Source organism: Aethalodelphis obliquidens, unplaced genomic scaffold (genome assembly GCF_003676395.1).
Source record: "Aethalodelphis obliquidens isolate GAN/ISIS:26980383/991018 unplaced genomic scaffold, ASM367639v1 scaffold28, whole genome shotgun sequence".
Classification (NCBI taxonomy): Eukaryota; Metazoa; Chordata; class Mammalia; order Artiodactyla; family Delphinidae; genus Aethalodelphis; species Aethalodelphis obliquidens.
In genome coordinates this window covers 14,899,239-14,916,664 of record NW_020837972.1, presented here as the reverse complement: position 1 = coordinate 14,916,664, position 17,426 = coordinate 14,899,239, and the positions used below count along the sequence as shown (strand labels likewise).

At 41.3% G+C, this 17,426-nt stretch overlaps 1 protein-coding gene across 2 annotated transcripts in view; it reads right to left on the bottom strand.

Annotated features, from left to right (window-relative positions):
• BRAP (BRCA1 associated protein) overlaps positions 1-17,426 on the bottom strand; it is a 37,622-nt gene that overhangs the window by 5,917 nt on the left and 14,279 nt on the right. Inside the window, exons 7-10 of one of the 2 annotated variants that reach the window (XM_027124757.1) lie at positions 14,261-14,336; positions 13,660-13,798; positions 13,183-13,292; positions 4,632-4,721 (exon numbers count right to left, since the gene is read on the bottom strand). In XM_027124757.1, coding sequence (XP_026980558.1) covers positions 4,632-4,721; positions 13,183-13,292; positions 13,660-13,798; positions 14,261-14,336 — 415 coding nt within the window. The remainder of the gene's footprint in view (positions 1-4,631; positions 4,722-13,182; positions 13,293-13,659; positions 13,799-14,260; positions 14,337-17,426) is intronic. The other variant, XM_027124758.1, reaches the window with a different exon arrangement.

The following is a 17,426-nucleotide window of genomic DNA, read 5'->3' as shown; positions in this document are numbered from 1 at the left end:
CCCTTGAACAATGTGTGGTCTCGACCCTCCTTGAAGTCGAAAATCTGAGTATAACTTTATTGTCGGCCCTCCGTATCCATGGTTCTGCATCTGCGGATTCAACCATTTGCGGATCCTGCAGTACTGTAGCAGGTATCCATTGAAAATAATCCACATATAAGTGGATCTGTGCAGTTCAAATCCATGCTTTTAAGTGACAATTGTATTATCCAAATAATCTGAAGTTACTTGTAACAGGTGATTCTGTTTGGTGCTTTTATCCATCCAATTTCACTATTAATTTACTCATGTACTGTGAAGCCATATGGAACATAAGCAGTTCTTATTTTGAGTTTATATAAAGGCAATTTACAGAGAGAATTCAAATTACATTGTCTTAAAAACTTAAGAGAAATTAAAAATTCTGGTGTATTATGTGTCAGATGGCAGCAATCCTAGCAAGGAGTCTGTGGAAGTCTAGTTATGTAGACACTGGATTCACACAGGTGTTAAGATCCACAGACTTGGGAAACACCTCAACTCCACTTGTCTAAGGACACAGGAAGACAGGTGGATCGTGAGGTAATAATAATAATAATAGGAACAGAAGTGACTGAGGATTTAAATCCTATGGCCCAGGTCCTGGCTAGGTGTTTTATAGGTAGTATCTCATTTATTGTTTATAACAAGCCTATGACTTAGGCATGTAAACTTTTTACAGAAACTGAGGCTTAGAGAAAGGTGAGGCAATACACTCCAAGGTCACCCAGCTCGAGTGACATGGGTTCAAGATTGGACCCCCAAGTCTGGGTCCAAAGCCAATTTCTAAAACTCTCTTTGCACTATACGGGAGGCCAAAGCTCTACAGCAAAGGAAAACTGACCTCTTGGCAAGATTTAAACTCTTAGCAGAGATCCGTGATGCATGCAACATCCATCACGCCAGAAAAAGGGCCACTACTTTTAACGCTTTCTTTTTTTTTTTTTTTTGCGGTATGTGGGCCTCTCACTGTTGTGGCCTCTCCCATTGCGGAGCACAGGCTCTGGACGCGCAGGCTCAGCGGCCATGGCTCACAGGCCCAGCCACTCCGCGGCATGTGGGATCTTCCCAGACCGGGGCACGAACCCGCGTCCCCTGCATCGGCAGGCGGACTCTCAACCACTGCACCACCAGGGAAGCCCTTAACGCTTTCTTTTTAAACATTTGCTACGGCTCGCCTAGCAGGTCTCTAACAGCACTGCTCCCTCTTTTTTTAAATAAGAAATTAACTGTTTTGTAGAAATTAACTTTAGAGCCAACGTCATTAAGTTGGAAGAACATGCAATTAAAGAGAGATTTCTAAAAGTTCCTCTATGTCATAAAAATAAAAATAGCTTTCAAATTGCTCTCATTCTATTTGGTATTAATTTTCTCCTCAATATTGTTTTAAAATAAGACCACTAGATCCTTCTGACATTTTCTCTTAAACTGACTCCTGTCAGTTTAGGGAAATTGGAAAGGACAGAAATGACCATCAAAAGGAACCAAACTGTCTGTTTTGGTCACTAAAGACAATAAGCTAAACACATTTAAATCAAGATAAAAAATATCTAGTAACCTCAAAAAGGTTTCTGATATTGCTAGAGACAAATGTTACAATGGCTTAAATTAGTGTTTGTTTTTTTAAAATTTATTTTTGGCTGCACTGGGTCTTTTGCTGCGTGCGGGCTTCTCTAGTTGTGGCGAGCGGGGGCTACTCTTCGTTGCGGTGTGCGAGCTTCTCATTGCGGTGGCTTCTCTCGTTGCGAAGCATGGGCTCTAGGCACGCAGGCTTCAGTAGTTGTGGCACACAGGCTCAGTAGTTGTGGCTCGCAAGCTCTAGAGCKCAGGCTCAGCAGTTGTGGTACACAAGCTTAGTTGCTCCRCAGTATGTGGGATCTTCTCGGACCAGGGCTTGAACCCGTGTCCCCTGCATTGGCAGGCGGGTTCTTAACTACTGCGCCACCAGGGAAGTCCTAAATTAGTGGTTTTAAAAGCACTTCTGACCATTAGCCCTCAGTAAGAAACACTTAGTACGTGTACACACACACACACACACACACACACACACACACACACACACACACACACACACACACACACACACACACACACACCCTGATACAAAAGTTTCACAAAACAATATTAAATGTGATACACTCTGACATCTACCCTATGCTAATAAAAATGCCAGTTGTAGCCACCAAACTCAGTTCACAATCCACACCTGGAGAAAGAGCAATTTCTCTATGGAGCTAGAGGTTTAAAAAGAAAAGAGGTATCTTTAGGGGAATGCACCTGTACTGATGGCCTACTCTATGCTCTTATACATGGCCCCACTAAAACTATGAACCTTCAAGTGGGTATGAGCTTCATTTTCCAGAACAGACTCTGCTCACATACTACAGCAATTGTACTACCTAAGGCATCGGGGGACTGGAATAGTATTATAATTGAAGTCCGCAGTGAATTTCAATCTGCAGCTCCTCTCCTCCCCCACATTACCTTTATATGAGGCCCATGACCAAGAATCTCTGCCAGTGAAATGCACGGTTACTGTTTTCTCCCTGCATGTGCTCTACTGCTGAAGGTGCCAACGGACAGAGGACTGGTCAAAAGGAGGACAGCAGCAGGAACAAAAGGCTTGCATCACCAATTAACTTACGGATAAGTGACATTTTTTACTAGAAAACAAAATATCCTTTTCGAGCTTTTTATTTAGGGCTGCCCTTGCCTCTACCTTATCCCTACCTAAAAGTAGACACAAGTTTCACATTTTTAGCTTCCCTGCCCCTTGACTTGCTTTCCATGGGCATGTGTTAGGGAATGCAGTTAATTCTAAAGAGTCTTAAAGGGCAGAGAGAATCCTGAGCTTAGCTCTCAAGGGTCTGCACAAAGCACTTTAGGTGCTCACGCTGGTACAGCCCATAGAAAAACCCATTAGTGAGGCTGCATGGAGTTGCCAGTGCTCCTCCCTGGGAGCCCCAAACCTGACACCAAGTGGCAGCGACCTCTGCTCTGCCTTGTGAGTGCCATCAGACGCACCTCCTTCCCACGTGGACTCCAATCAAGCTCTATTCAGAACAGTATGTCAAGTGACCTGAAGCCCCTCTGGAAAGGCACTTCCATTGCTTAGAAGGTTTCTGTAAGAATTTCATCATGAACTTTTCACCAAAGATCATTTTAAAGCTGGTGTTAAGCCTTAAAGAAAAAACCTGATTTCTCCTCATTTGTAGGCATACTCAGAAACTTGGGCCCATGGGCCTGGCATAAAGTGAAAGCTTGGCCCTGCCTGCTAAGCTCCACGATAACACCAGCTACCACTGAGGTGAGCCCCAAACCCAGCTCTGCAGTCCCCCCATCTGAGGGCCCAGTTGCTGGTGAGGATTCGCAGTTATTAAAATAATCACTTTAAAAATAATCATTTAAGTCAATCATTTAAAAACATTTAAAAGCCTTTACTTAACACTAAGAGAATGACTGAATTATGAACAGTCTCTAGGTCCTGATAATGGTTCCCAGAGCCCTAGTTATACACGAACACTCAGGCGCTCACTGGTTTTCAAAGTCCCTGGTCTAGAACCCTCAGGGTTCCTTGTATATGCTGGAGCCAAAGGGCAAACCAAGCAGGTGGAGCTCTGGGCCACTCTGGGCCGGGTTTCCACCAAAATCACATCACTTTTCTCTTCTATCCATCCGAGTAGTGAATGGCCTTTTCTTTAAAGCATTATTTTGTTAAATTTTCAAGACTACTGCCCTAGACTAATAAGGTGCCATGGTGACCACTTCAGCATCTCTGCCTAATTTTATTCCCTTCATTTTCAAAGCACCATCTTGTTGCCTCAGGAGCGCATATTCAGCTCCCCAAAGCAGCTGTTCCCAAGGTGACAAACCAACTGGCTGACTGAAAGTACAAACCCTCATGCACATACTTCTATTTTTTAAATGGAATTGCACAAGGCACTAGAAAACCTGATTGAAGTTAACAAACAAACAACATCCGAACCCCAAAATACCAAGCCTTTAAGTCCAAGGTTTCTTTGGTTTCAGGTATGTAGCAAGTATTTTATTTCTTCCTTAACTTAGTATAGGGCTCAGCACAAAATAAAATTGTGTATAGGGCTCAGCACACAATAAAATCTTCTTGATTTACTAATCCTAGGTGAGAATATATGTCTGCTTCCCTTCTCCTTTTAAATTATGCTTAGTTGATTACATTTGCAATAGCGTATTTCTGTCTCTTCCTTTTCCTCTTTTTGACTAACTTCATTCTCATTGTGGTCTACAATTTCTTGTTCCCTGATACGACCTTCTGGGGCTAAGTCTCTAGCATAATGACAAGTCAGGTGTTTACTACTTCTCCCTGGAAACTTGATGTAGAGTTAGGTTACTGGGGTGAGCCAACTGATTCCAAATCTTTTCTTTTTCCTACCCCTTACTAGCCCCCAGCTTTGTTGAGATTTAACTGACATGTAACAAAGGTTTCTTTTTAGAGGTAAACCAGTTCTCTACCTATAGATGAGACTGAGAAGGAAGACTCTGAGACCCCTTTTTCCCTGTACTCTTCCTTCTCCCCCCAACATCAGGCTATCCTGGCATGTGGCATTTCAGCAGTCATCAGACCAGAAACTTACTTCCTCTGCTGTGTCCTTCTCTATCCGAACTATCTTGTTTTCCCAGTAGATTCGTTGAGACTCCAGCTGGCTTGTTAGTAAATATGAATACTACAAAAACAGAATGAACACCAAAACATAAGTCACAGTTGTCAGTCTCTGAAATTCAATTAAAACCTGACTTTTAGTGACCTGCAGAAGATTAAGAAGAACATACAGAATGCATATTACACCTTGGTTCCACCCTACTCAATAAACTAGGGGAACACAGAGATGACAATTACACTTTGGTCCTCTGGGGGCTTACAATCCATAGGGACAAACAGAGAAATGTACAATTTAAAAAACCCTTAGATTTCTGTTTAAGCTGACTTCAAGAAGAACTACATGGTTTTGGGGTTATTTTTCCCTTCATTTCTTTCTTTTTTTTTTTTTTTTTTACATCTTTATTGGGGTATAATTGCTTTACAATGGGGTGTTAGTTTCTGCTTTGTAACAAAGTGAATCAGTTATACATATACATATGTTCCCATATCTCTTCCCTCTTGTGTCTCCCTCCCTCCCACCTTCCCTATCCTACCCCTCCAGGTGGTTTGGTAGTGTATATATGTCCATGCCTCTCTCTCGCTTTGTCACAGCTCACCCTTCCCCCTCCCCATATCCTCAAGTCCATTCTCTAGTAGGTCTGTGTCTTTATTCCTGTCTTACCCCTAGGTTCTTCATGACATTTTTTTTTCTTAAATTCCATATATATGTGTTAGCATATGGTATTTGTCTTTCTCTTTCTGACTTACTTCACTCTGTATTACAGACTCTAGGTCTATCCACCTCATTACAAATAGCTCAATTTCGTTTCTTTTTATGGCTGAGTAATATTCCATTGTATATATGTGCCACATCTTCTTTATCCATTCATCCGATGATGGACACGTAGGTTGTTTCCATCTCTGGGCTATTGTAAATAGAGCTGCAATGAACATTTTGGTACATGACTCTTTTTGAATTATGGTTTTCTCAGGGTATATGCCCAGTAGTGGGATTGCTGGGTCATATGGTAGTTCTATTTGTAGTCTTTTAAGGAACCTCCATACTGTTCTCCATAGTGGCTGTACCAATTCACATTCCCACCAGCAGTGCAAGAGTGTTCCCTTTTCTCCACACCCTCTCCAGCATTTATTGTTTCTATATTTTTTGATGATGGCCATTCTGACTGGTGTGAGATGATATCTCATTGTAGTTTTGATTTGCATTTCTCTAATGATTAATAATGCTGAGCATTCTTTCATGTGTTTGTTGGCAGTCTGTATATCTTCTTTGGAGAAATGTCTATTTAGGTCTTCTGCCCATTTTTGGATTGGGTTGTTTGTTTTTTTGTTATTGAGCTGCATGAGCTGCTTGTAAATTTTGGAAATTAATCCTTTGTCAGTTGCTTCATTTTCAAATATATTCTCCCATTCTGAGGGCTGTCTTTTGGTCTTGTTTATGGTTTCCTTTGCTGTGCAAAGGCTTTTAAGTTTCATTAGGTCCCATTTATTTATTTTTGTTTTTATTTCCATTTCTCTAGGAGGTGGGTCAAAAAGGATCTTGCTGTGATTTATGTCATAGAGTGTTCTGCCTATGTTTTCCTCTAAGAGTTTGACAGTTTCTGGCCTTACATTTAGGTCTTTAATCCATTTTGAGCTTATTTTGGTGTATGGTGTTAGCGAGTGACCTAATCTCATACTTTTACACGTACCCGTCCAGTTTTCCTAGCACCACTTATTGAAGAGGCTGTCCTTTCTCCACTGTACATTCCTGCCTCCTTTATCAAAGATAAGGTGACCATATGTGTGTGGGTTTATCTCTGGGCTTTCTATCCTGTTCCACTGATCTTTCTGTTTTTGTGCCAGTACCATACTGTCTTGATTACTGTAGTTTTGTAGTATAGTCTGAAGTCAGGGAGCCTGATTCCTCCAGCTCCGTTTTTCGTTCTCAAAATTGCTTTGGCTATTTGGGGTCTTTTGTGTTTCCATACAAATTGTGAAATTTTTTGTTCTAGTTCTGTGAAAAATGCCAGTGGTGGTTTCATAGGGATTGCATTGAATCTGTAGATTGCTTTGGGTAGTAGAGTCATTTTCACAATGTTGATTCTTTCAATCCAAGAACATGGTATATCTCTCCATCTGTTTGCATCATCTTTAATTTCTTTCATCAGTGTCTTATAATTTTCTGCATACAGGTCTTTTGTCTCCTTAGGTAGGTTTATTCCTAGATATTTTATTCTTTTTGTTGCAATGGTAAATGGGAGTGTTTTCTTGATTTCACTTTCAGATTTTTCATCATTAGTGTATAGGAATGCCAGAGATTTCTGTGCATTAATTTTGTATCCTGCTACTTTACCAAATTCATTGATTAGCTCTAGTAGTTTTCTGGTAGCATCTTTAGGATTCTCTATGTATAGTATCATGTCATCTGCAAACAGTGACAGCTTTACTTCTTCTTTTCCGATTTGGATTCCTTTTATTTCCTTTTCTTCTCTGATTGCTGTGGCTAAAACTTCCAAAACTATGTTGAATAAGAGTGGTGAGAGTGGGCAACCTTGTCTTGTTCCTGATCTTAGTGGAAATGCTTTCAGTTTTTCACCATTGAGGATGATGCTGGCTGTGGGTTTGTCATATGTGGCCTTTATTATGTTGAGGAAAGTTCCCTCTATGCCTACTTTCTGTAGGGTTTTTATCATAAATGGGTGCTGAATTTTGTCGAAAGCTTTCTCTGCATCTATTGAGATGATCATATGGTTTTTCTCCTTCAACTTGTTAATATGGTTTATCACATTGATTGATTTGAGTATATTGAAGAATCCTTGCATTCCTGGAATAAACCCCGCTTGTTCATGGTGTATGATCCTTTTAATGTGCTGTTGGATTCTGTTTGCTAGTATTTTGTTGAGGATTTTTGCATCTATGTTCATCAGTGATATTGGCCTGTAGTTTTCTTTCTTTGTGACATCCTTGTCTGGTTTTGGTATCAAGGTGATGGTGGCCTTGTAGAATGAATTTGGATGTGTTCCTCCCTCTGCTATATTTTGGAAGAGTCTGAGAAGGATAGGTGTTAGCTCTTCTCTAAATGTCTGATAGAATTCACCTGTGAAGCCATCTGGTCCTGGGCTTTTGTTTGTTGGAAGATTTTTAACCACAGTTTCAATTTCAGTGCTTCTGATTGGCCTGTTCATATTTTGTATTTCTTCCTGATTCAGTCTTGGCAGGTTGTGCATTTCTAAGAATTTGTCCATTTCTTCCAGGTTGTCCATTTTATTAGCATAGAGTTGCTTGTAGTACTCTCTCATGATCCTTTGTATTTCTGCAGTGTCAGTTGTTACTTCTCCTTTTTCATTTCTAATTCTATTGATTTGAGTCTTCTCCCTTTTTTTCCTGATGAGTCTGGCTAATGGTTTATCAATTTTGTTTATCTTCTCAAAGAACCAGCTTTTAGTTTTATTGATCTTTTTTATCATTTCCTTCATTTCTTTTTCATTTATTTCTGATCCGATTTTTATGATTTCTTTCCTTCTGCTAACTTTGGGGTTTTTTTGTTCTTCTTTCTCTAATTGCTTTAGGTGCAAGGTTAGGTTGTTTATTCGAGATGTTTCCTGTTTCTTAAGGTGGGCTTGTATTGCTATAAACTTCCCTCTTAGAACTGCTTTTGCTGCATCCCATAGGTTTTGGGTTGTCGTGTCTCCATTGTCATTTGTTTCTAGGTATTTTTTGATTTCCTCTTTGATTTCTTCAGTTATCACTTCGTTATTAAGTAGTGTATTGTTTAGCCTCCATGTGTTTGTATTTTTTACAGATCTTTTCCTGTAATTGATATCTAGTCTCATAGCGTTGTGGTCGGAAAAGATACTTGATACAATTTCAATTTTCTTAAATTTACCAAGGCTTGATTTGTGACCCAAGATATGATCTATCCTGGAGAATGTTCCATGAGCACTTGAGAAAAATGTTTATTCTGCTGTTTTTGGATGGAATGTCCTATAAATATCAATTAAGTCCGTCTTGTTTAATGCATCACTTAAAGCTTGTGTTTTCTTTTTTATTTTCATTTTGGATTATCTGTCCATTGGTGAAAGTGGGGTGTTAAAGTCCCCTACTATGAATGTGTTACTGTCGATTTCCCCTTTTATGGCTCTTAGTATTTGCCTTATGTACTGAGGTGCTCCTATGTTGGATGTATAAATATTTACAATTGTTATATCTTCTTCTTGGATCGATCGCTTGATCATTATGTAGTGTCCTTCTTTGTCTCTTCTCATAGTCTTTATTTTAAAGTCTATTTTGTCTGATATGAGAATTGCTACTCCAGCTTTCTTTTGGTTTCCATTTGCATGAAATATCTTTTTCCATCCCCTTACTTTCAGTCTGTATGTGTCTCTAGGTCTGAAGTGGGTCTCTTGTAGACAGCATATATATGGGTCTTGTTTTTGTATCCATTCAGCCAATCTGTGTCTTTTGGTGGGAGCATTTAGTCCATTTACATTTAAGGTAATTATCGATATGTATGTTCCTATTCCCATTTTGTAAATTGTTTTGGGTTCGTTATTGTAGGTCTTTTCCCTGTCTTGTGTTTCTTGCCTAGAGAAGTTCCTTTAGCATTTGTTGTAAAGCTAGTTTGGTGGTGCTGAACTCTCTCAGCTTTTGCTTATCTGTAAAGGTTTTAATTTCTCCATCAAATCTGAATGAGATCCTTGCTGGGTAGAGTAATCTTGGTTGCAAGTTTTTCTCCTTCATCACTTTAAATATGTCCTGCCACTCCCTTCTGGCTTGCAGAGTTTCTGCTGAAAGATCAGCTGTTAACCTTATGGGTATTCCCTTATGTGTTATTTGCTGTTTTGTTTTGTTTTGTTTTGTTTTTTTGCGCTACAGTGGCCTCTCACTGTGTGGCCTCTCCCGTTGCGGAGCACAGGCTCCGGACGCACAGGCTCAGCAGCCACGGCTCACGGGCCCAGCCGCTCTGTGGCATGTGGGATCTTCCCGGACCGGGGCACGAACCCCTGTCCCCTGCATCGGCAGGTGGACTCTCAACCACTGTGCCACCAGGGAAGCCCTCCCTTGCTGCTTTTAATATGTTTTCTTTGTATTTAATTTTTGACAGTTTGATTAATATGTGTCTTGGCATATTTCTCCTTGGATTTATCCTGTATGGGACTCTCTGTGCTTCCTGGACTTGATTAACTATTTCCTTTCCCATATTAGGGAAGTTTTCAACTATAATCTCTTCAAATATTTTCTCAGTCCCTTTCTTTTTCTCTTCTTCTTTTGGAACCCCTATAATTCGAATGCTGGTGCATTTAATGTTGTCCCAGAGGTCTCTGAGACTGTCCTCAGTTCTTTTCATTCTTTTCTCTTTATTCTGCTCTGCAGTAGTTATTTCCACTATTTTATCTTCCAGGTCACTTATCCGTTCTTCTGCCTCAGTTATTCTGCTATTGATCCCATCTAGAGTATTTTTAATTTCATTTATTGTGTTGTTCATCATTGTTTGTTTCATCTTTAGTTCTTCTAGGTCCTTGTTAAATGTTTCTTGCATTTTGTCTATTCTATTTCCAAGATTTTGGATCATCTTTACTATCATTATTCTGAATTCTTTTTCAGGTAGACTGCCTATTTCCTCTTCATTTGTTTGGTCTGGTGGGTTTTCACCTTGCTCCTTCATCTGCTGTGTATTTCTCCGTCTTCTCATTTTGCTTATCTTACTGTGTTTTGGGTCTCCTTTTTGCAGGCTGCAGGTTCGTAGTTCCCGTTGTTTTTGGTGTCTGTCCCCAGTGGCTAAGGTTGGTTTAGTGGGTTGTGTAGGCTTCCTGGTGGAGGGGACTATTGCCTGTGTTCTGGTGGATGAGGGTGGATCAGCTTGGTGGTCATTGAGTGAAGCTGGGTGCTGGCGTTGAGATGGAGATCTCTGGGAGATTTTCACCGTTTGATATTATGTGGAGCTGGGAGGTCTCTTGTTGACCAGTGTCCTGAAGTTGGCTCTCCCATCTCAGAGGCACAGCACTGACTCCTGGCTGCAGCACCAAGAGCCTTTCATCCACACGGCTGGCACAAGGTGGCCATCCCCGGTTTCACATCAACATGATCTCAGGCACAAACCTCCTTGTTTTTCCATTTTGTCTTTAAGTTACTTGTTGAAACAACGGCCCGCCGTCCGCACGACTGTCGCGGCTTTGGCCGCCAGGGCCCCTCCGGAGCCGGCAGCCTCAGTGAGGCCGCTCTCCCCTCGGGCTCCGGGGCAGTTCCGTGACGGTGGAGGGAATAGACCCCAAGCCGCCGGGAGTTCCCTACATGGTTTTAAATCAAAGTGTAACTCAAATCAGCTCATCCATCTGCCCCCTACAGGAAGCTGTCCCTGTCACTCCCAGCCCTGGGTTAATTGCCTCTCTCGGCTCCCACGACACTGTGCCTATCATTACCAGCATTTATGACATGAGCACTTAATCACCGGTTTGCCTGCCTCTCTCCTTGACTGGACTGAACTCTTTGAAAGCAAGGATTATATCTTCATTTTTGTACCCCCAGTGCCTGGCACATTCTGGATGTCAAGAAATGTTTGCTGCCTGAATGCATGAATGAATGAACAGTGCTGTGTAACTACAGAGAAAGGAGAGGATCCGGTAGGACTTCTGAGAGAAGGTGAGATTTGAGAGGACTCTTGACAGACAGACAGGAGGAGGAGACAGATTCCAGAGAACTAACAAGATGTGAGCTGCAGATGTTTAGAATTGCTTCAGAGATGAAGTGAGACCAATGAGGCTGGGGTGTAGGGTATGGAGAGATGGGGCCTATGGAAGGCTCTGGGGTATGATATTGAGAAATAAGAGCCAAGGAGTGGCAAGATCACATCTGCATTCTGGAAAGACCATTCCAGGAGACTGGAAGAGATCTAATCATGTTTGCAGGCCAGAGAAGAGAATGAAAGAGCAACAGAAAGAAAGGACAATTGGAAGACTGTATGTGTGTGTGTCACTAGAATGTATGCTCCATGAGGGCAGGGAGTCTATTTAATGCTGAGCTCCCAGCAGCACATGGAAGAGTGGCTAACAGATGGCAACCCTCAATAAGTATTCACTGAGTGAACATACTTAATTTGGAAGAGTTACTACAAACTTAACATTAAAAATTTGAATTTTTGGGGGGGACTTCCCTGGTGGTCCAGTGGTTAAGAGTCCGCCTCCCAATGCCGGGGACGCGGGTTCGATCCCTGGTCGGGGAACTAAGATCCCACATGCCGCAGAGCAACTAAGCCCACAAGTGCTGCAACTACTGAGCCCGCGCACTCTGGAGCCCAAGCACCACAACTGGAGAGAAGCCCTCCCGCCGTGACGAAAGATCCTGCATGCCACAACTGAGACCTGATGCAGCCAAAAATAAAAATAAATAAATAAATATTAAAAAAAAAGATTTGTATTTTTTTCACATCAGTACAATTTATTAATGGTAACATCAGCTCTATTTTAGGCCATCCCACTGACCTTAAGAGTCTAGAGATAAGCAAGTTTTCAAATGTCTACCTCCTCCCAAGGTTAAGGTATTTGTTTTTAAATTAATCATTTTGAAATTTATAAAATAGGACTCATGTTAAACTTTTCCTTCCTTAATATAAAATTTACACATCAATTTTATAGTAGATGGGGTTTACTGCTATGAGAAAAATAAGACTGTGGTAATTTTATTGCTTCCTTAATTATATGAAAACCCTAAAAATGGCTTTATTTATATAAGGGTCCAATTATAAAAGCCAGCCCAATATATGGGAAAAAGCTTCTCAGCATGGAAAGATGCTATTGGGGTTAACTTATCCTGACCAAGTTTGCTCAATTTCCAACAGCTACTGTGATGCCAACAGGAAGAATTTTTTTTTTTATAACTTTTTTTTCCAAGAATATATTTTATTTTTTGGCCACACCGTGCAGCATGTGGGATCTTAGTTCCCCGACGAGGGATCGAACCCGTGCCCCCTGCAGTGGAAGCATGGAGTCCTAACCACTGGACCACCAGGGAATCCCCCCCAACAGGAAGATTCTTAAACATTTTTTTTTTTTTTTTGCTGTACGTGAGCCTCTCACTGTTGTGGCCTCTCCCGTTGCGGAGCACAGGCTCCAGATGCGTAGGCTCAGTGGCCACAGCTCACGGGCCCAGCCGCTCCGCGGCATGTGGGATCTTCCCGGACCGGGGCACGAACCCGTGTCCCCTGCATCGGCAGGCAGACTCTCAACCACTGCACCACCAGGGAAGCCCAGGAAAATTCTTAACTTCCACCTTTATCACAGCTATAGAGGACAACACTAATACTGAACTTGAGACAACCAGGAACATGACACTGAAGGTAATAAGGCTCAGTGAAACTTATTAGATTTTCAAAGAAGAAAATCAGATGGAATAAAAATATTTTTATAATCCTTCAGAGCAATACAGATCTTTAAAACAAAAGCTAACATGCAGGGCATATGGCAAAATTAAAAGCCCAAACAACCTTTCAAGTTAGAGTAGTAAAAAGCAGTAGACATAGGTATTCAGTAGTTATTAATAAAATATCTTACCTCTAACTGTAAGGCATCTATTTTCTCCTCCTGGCAAGTATCACCCTCACATTCATACTGTACTATCTTTCCATCTGTTTTACTTGCAACCAGTCGATGGACATAATTATCTAAAGAAAAGAATGAGTCAACTAAGGCATGTTTCTTCAGAATGAAAAGGGTCTCCATAAGCCTTTAACTTTGACAAAATTATGTTTTTACAGATCCAAATTAAATGCCTTGCAATATTTCTTTAAAAGTGGGTTAAATCATTTGAATTAAAAAAAAAAAAGAGAGGGCAGAGTGTAAGTATTAACTCTCTTTATCCTCTGCAGTGCAGGCCATTCACAGGAAATAGTGCCCTATGGGGCACCATGAGAACTGGAGTTTGCCACAGCTGTCAGGAAGACTTCAAGCTGTGAGAGCAAGGGGAGAGGTTCTGACGGAGACATTTTCAGAAAGAATGAATCCAAATTAGAAAATGGGAGTGGTGTTCACCTCCAGCATAGTCCCAGACTCGATGGTTGGTGAGCTGCATGGCATATGTGTGCTGGGTCTCCTCGAAGTGCTTATAGGCATGTCGACTCACATACCGTCCACATCCTATGTGGCCACATATTAAACAAATCCACAGGTTCTGCCGAGAAGGAGGTAAGATCTTAATTAGTTACATAAAAACACATGACCTGGTCCACTGGGGTGGAAAGAGGAGAGCCTGACATAGGATGAGGTTTAGAGTTGTTTCTACAGGAGTTCTGAATAAATATGTTTAAAACCCAACAAGCAAGGATGCTTTTAGGGGTCAATTAGTTTTTCGCTCTGGATTCTATGGAACTCTATGTAAATAGCAAGAAAAAATAATCACAATTATCAACAAAAGTCTAGGTGTTTTCAAAGGACAAAGAATGAAACCATGAAGTATTCTGTGTATGAGTAAAATAGTTTGTGTATTTTTATTTTTTGCCTGACCCTGGACAAAAAGAAAAAAAAAAAATCAGTCTCAAAAAGAATTGAAAAGAATTTACACCACACTGGGTAGAAGAAAATCCCAGATGATTAAAGCCGCGTGCGTTACTCTTCCCCACCACTCGTTACTTACTTCCTGAACGCCACACTCGAAACACTTATTTTCTTCTACTGGCTCTGGTGTTTGACAATATCGGCAAACAGGGCACCTATAAAGGACACCAAAAAATAATAATACAGATTAAATATAAAAGACAGCTGTCACAGAACCCAAAAGTCAAAAATGTAATTGTATATCCTCCCTCTCTTATATAATAGTTTTAAGTTTATCGTAATTAAGGACATCATTCAAAAGACAAATGCTTTCAAGCTATTCTCAAATGAAATGAAAAGAAAACCACAAAATTTTAAAAAATTAATTTATTTATTTATTTTTGGCTGCATTGGGTCTTCGTTGCTGCATGAGGGCTTTCTCTAGTTGCTACAAGTGGGGGCTACTCTTTTTTTTGTTTGTTTATTTTTTTGTGGTATGCGGGCCTCTCACTGCTGTGGCCTCTCCCGTTGCGGAGCACAGGCTCCGGACGCGCAGGCTCAGCAGCCATGGCTCACGGGCCCAGCCGCTCCATGGCATGTGGGATCTTCCCAGACCGGGGCACGAACCCGTGTCCCCTGCATCGGCAGGCAGACTCTCAACCACTGCACCACCAGGGAAGCCCGGGGGCTACTCTTTGTTACAGTGCACGGGCTTCTCATTGCAGTGGCTTCTCTTGTTGCGGAGCATGGGCTCTAGGCACGTGGGCTTCAGTAGTTGTGGCACGCGGGCTCAGTAGTTATGGCTCACGGGCTTAGTTGCTCCGTGGCATGTGGGATCTTCCCAGACCAGGGCTTGAACTCGTGTCCCCTGCAATGGCAGGCATATTCTTCACCACTGCACTACCAGGGAAGTCCCACAAAATATTGATAAAGCTGAGGATAAGGGAAAAATCTTGATCTGCCTCATATCTTTCTCCACTCTTCTGTCTAAAGCTTAGGTAATCAAAGAACTAAATATTTATAGGTTAGAATTAGAGACTTGAGACGAGTTGTTAATTTTGTTTCATGTCTGGCTACCCACAATGTATTTTTACTTCAATCTACCTTATCCCCACTTCTCAAGGTTTTAAATCATCCAAAATGTACCCTGTCCTCTCAAGGTTGCTCCTAAGAGTTGAAACTAAATTCTGTAGTAAACTTCACTAAAAAAAAAAGTTAATGGCCTTCATGAAACACATACAACATTTTGTCATACAATGAATTTCATCTGGAAAAAGACACCAGTGCTCGGTGAGTACTAAAGTTTCAATTTACAAAAAGCCAATAAAAATGGCACAGAAGCCAAACTCATAGATACATAGAGCAGAAAGGTGGCTACCAGGGGCTGGGAAAAGGGGGAAACGGAGATGTTGGTCGAGAGGTACAAACTTTCAGTTACGCAAGATGAGTAAGTTCTAGAGAACTGGTACACATCAATGTTGACTATAATTGACAATATTGTACTGTGTTCTTCCAGGGGCTGGGAAAAGGGGGAAACAGGGAGATGTTGGTCAAGAGGTACAAACTTTCAGTTATGCAAGATGAGTAAGTTCTAGAGAACTGGTACACATCAATGTTGACTATAACTGACAATATTGTACTGTGTTCTTAAAATTTACTAAGAGGGTGGAGCTTCGTTGTTCTCACAACAAAAAAAAAAGAAAAGTAAAAACAAAAAGGGAAAACAGTAAAAGTGTGAAGTGATGGATATGCTGACTTGCTTGGCTGTGGTGAGCATTTTACAGTGTTGATGTATATCGGGTCATCTAGTTGTACACCTTAAATATATACAATTTTTGATTGTCAATTATACTTCAATAAAAATGAAAAAAAACTGAAAAAATCCATTAACCCTTATACTCAAGACAAAGTAATGCTAAGTACCAGTCACGAATATTTGTGTCCAATGGGCAAAAATGATAGAAAGTAGGTGATAGTTGAGGCTAAGTGAACTGGCACCAAGAAGAAAGAATGCTCAAGATATAACTAGTATCAGTTTGTTACCCTACTGAATAGATAAAACCAAGGAATGGAAATAAGCAGGAAGAACACTAAGTTCTTATCACAGATAAGGACTATGTTTCCCAAGAGAAAGCTAAAGGATTTAGTCTGTCTCTTTCTTTAGTACCAAAAGAGAAGACAGGACAAACTTGAAGAAGTAACAAAAGTGGCAGCTAGGGACTTCCCGGGTGGCCCAGTGGTTAAGAATCCACCTGCCAATGCAAGGGACACGGGTTTGAGCCCTGGCCGGGGAAGATCCCACATGCCGCAGAGCAACTAAGCCCGTGCACCACAACTACTGAGCCTGTGCTCTAGAGCCCACAAGCTACAACTACTGAAGCCCGTGTGCCACAACTACTGAAGCCCACGTGCCTAGAGCCCGTGCTCCGCAACAAGAGAAGCCACTGCAATGAGAAGCCCACGCACCATAACAAAGAGTAGCCCCCACTCACCACAACTAGAGAAAGCCCACGCACAGCAACGAAGACCCAATGCGGCCAAAAATAAATAATAAATAAATTTATTAAAAAAAAAAGAAGTGGCAGCTAGGACTCCACAAGCAGTCTTGTCAAACGTAGGAACTAGCTCTGTGTCATCACTTCAGTCTTTGTGGCAGCTGTGGTAGTGGTGGGATAAGAAAACAGCAAACGAATTCTGAAATCTAATTTTCTACACTGTGCCAAAATGATCTTTCCGAAATGTATGATCCTGAGAATAAAAAGGAAAAAGGGGGGAAAATTATAAAAATAAACTTATCTGTATTATACAATTAGCCCTCTATGATATACCATCTCATCTGTCTATTAAAAAATAACAGTTCATTCAATTCTTCCTGCCTTCCCTTCAAAAATAATTTTGAGTTGTAATCTTATTTTCCTGAGGAGATATTTGGGGAAATCCTCTCAGAATGTCCTTCCCTGACAAAAAACCACACTTCGTGACCTGGTACCAATACCGCCTTCTGTAAGCAACCCTTCCAGACCACCCCAGCGGGGCAGCTGGCTCTCTCTCATATCTACCTCGAATTGTAAGCATACATGTATGTGTGACTCTCCCTTAGCAGATCAATGTTCCCGAGGAGGGTCTGTGTTTGTTTCTCTCCCCCTCGGCACACAGCACTGTAGTTGCACACAGAGAGGCTCAAAACCCACTTGCTGAAGGCACGGCATGGTTTTGAGGGCAGCTGCCCGGTGGGTTGAATTCTGGACCCAGTTCTGGCATTCGTT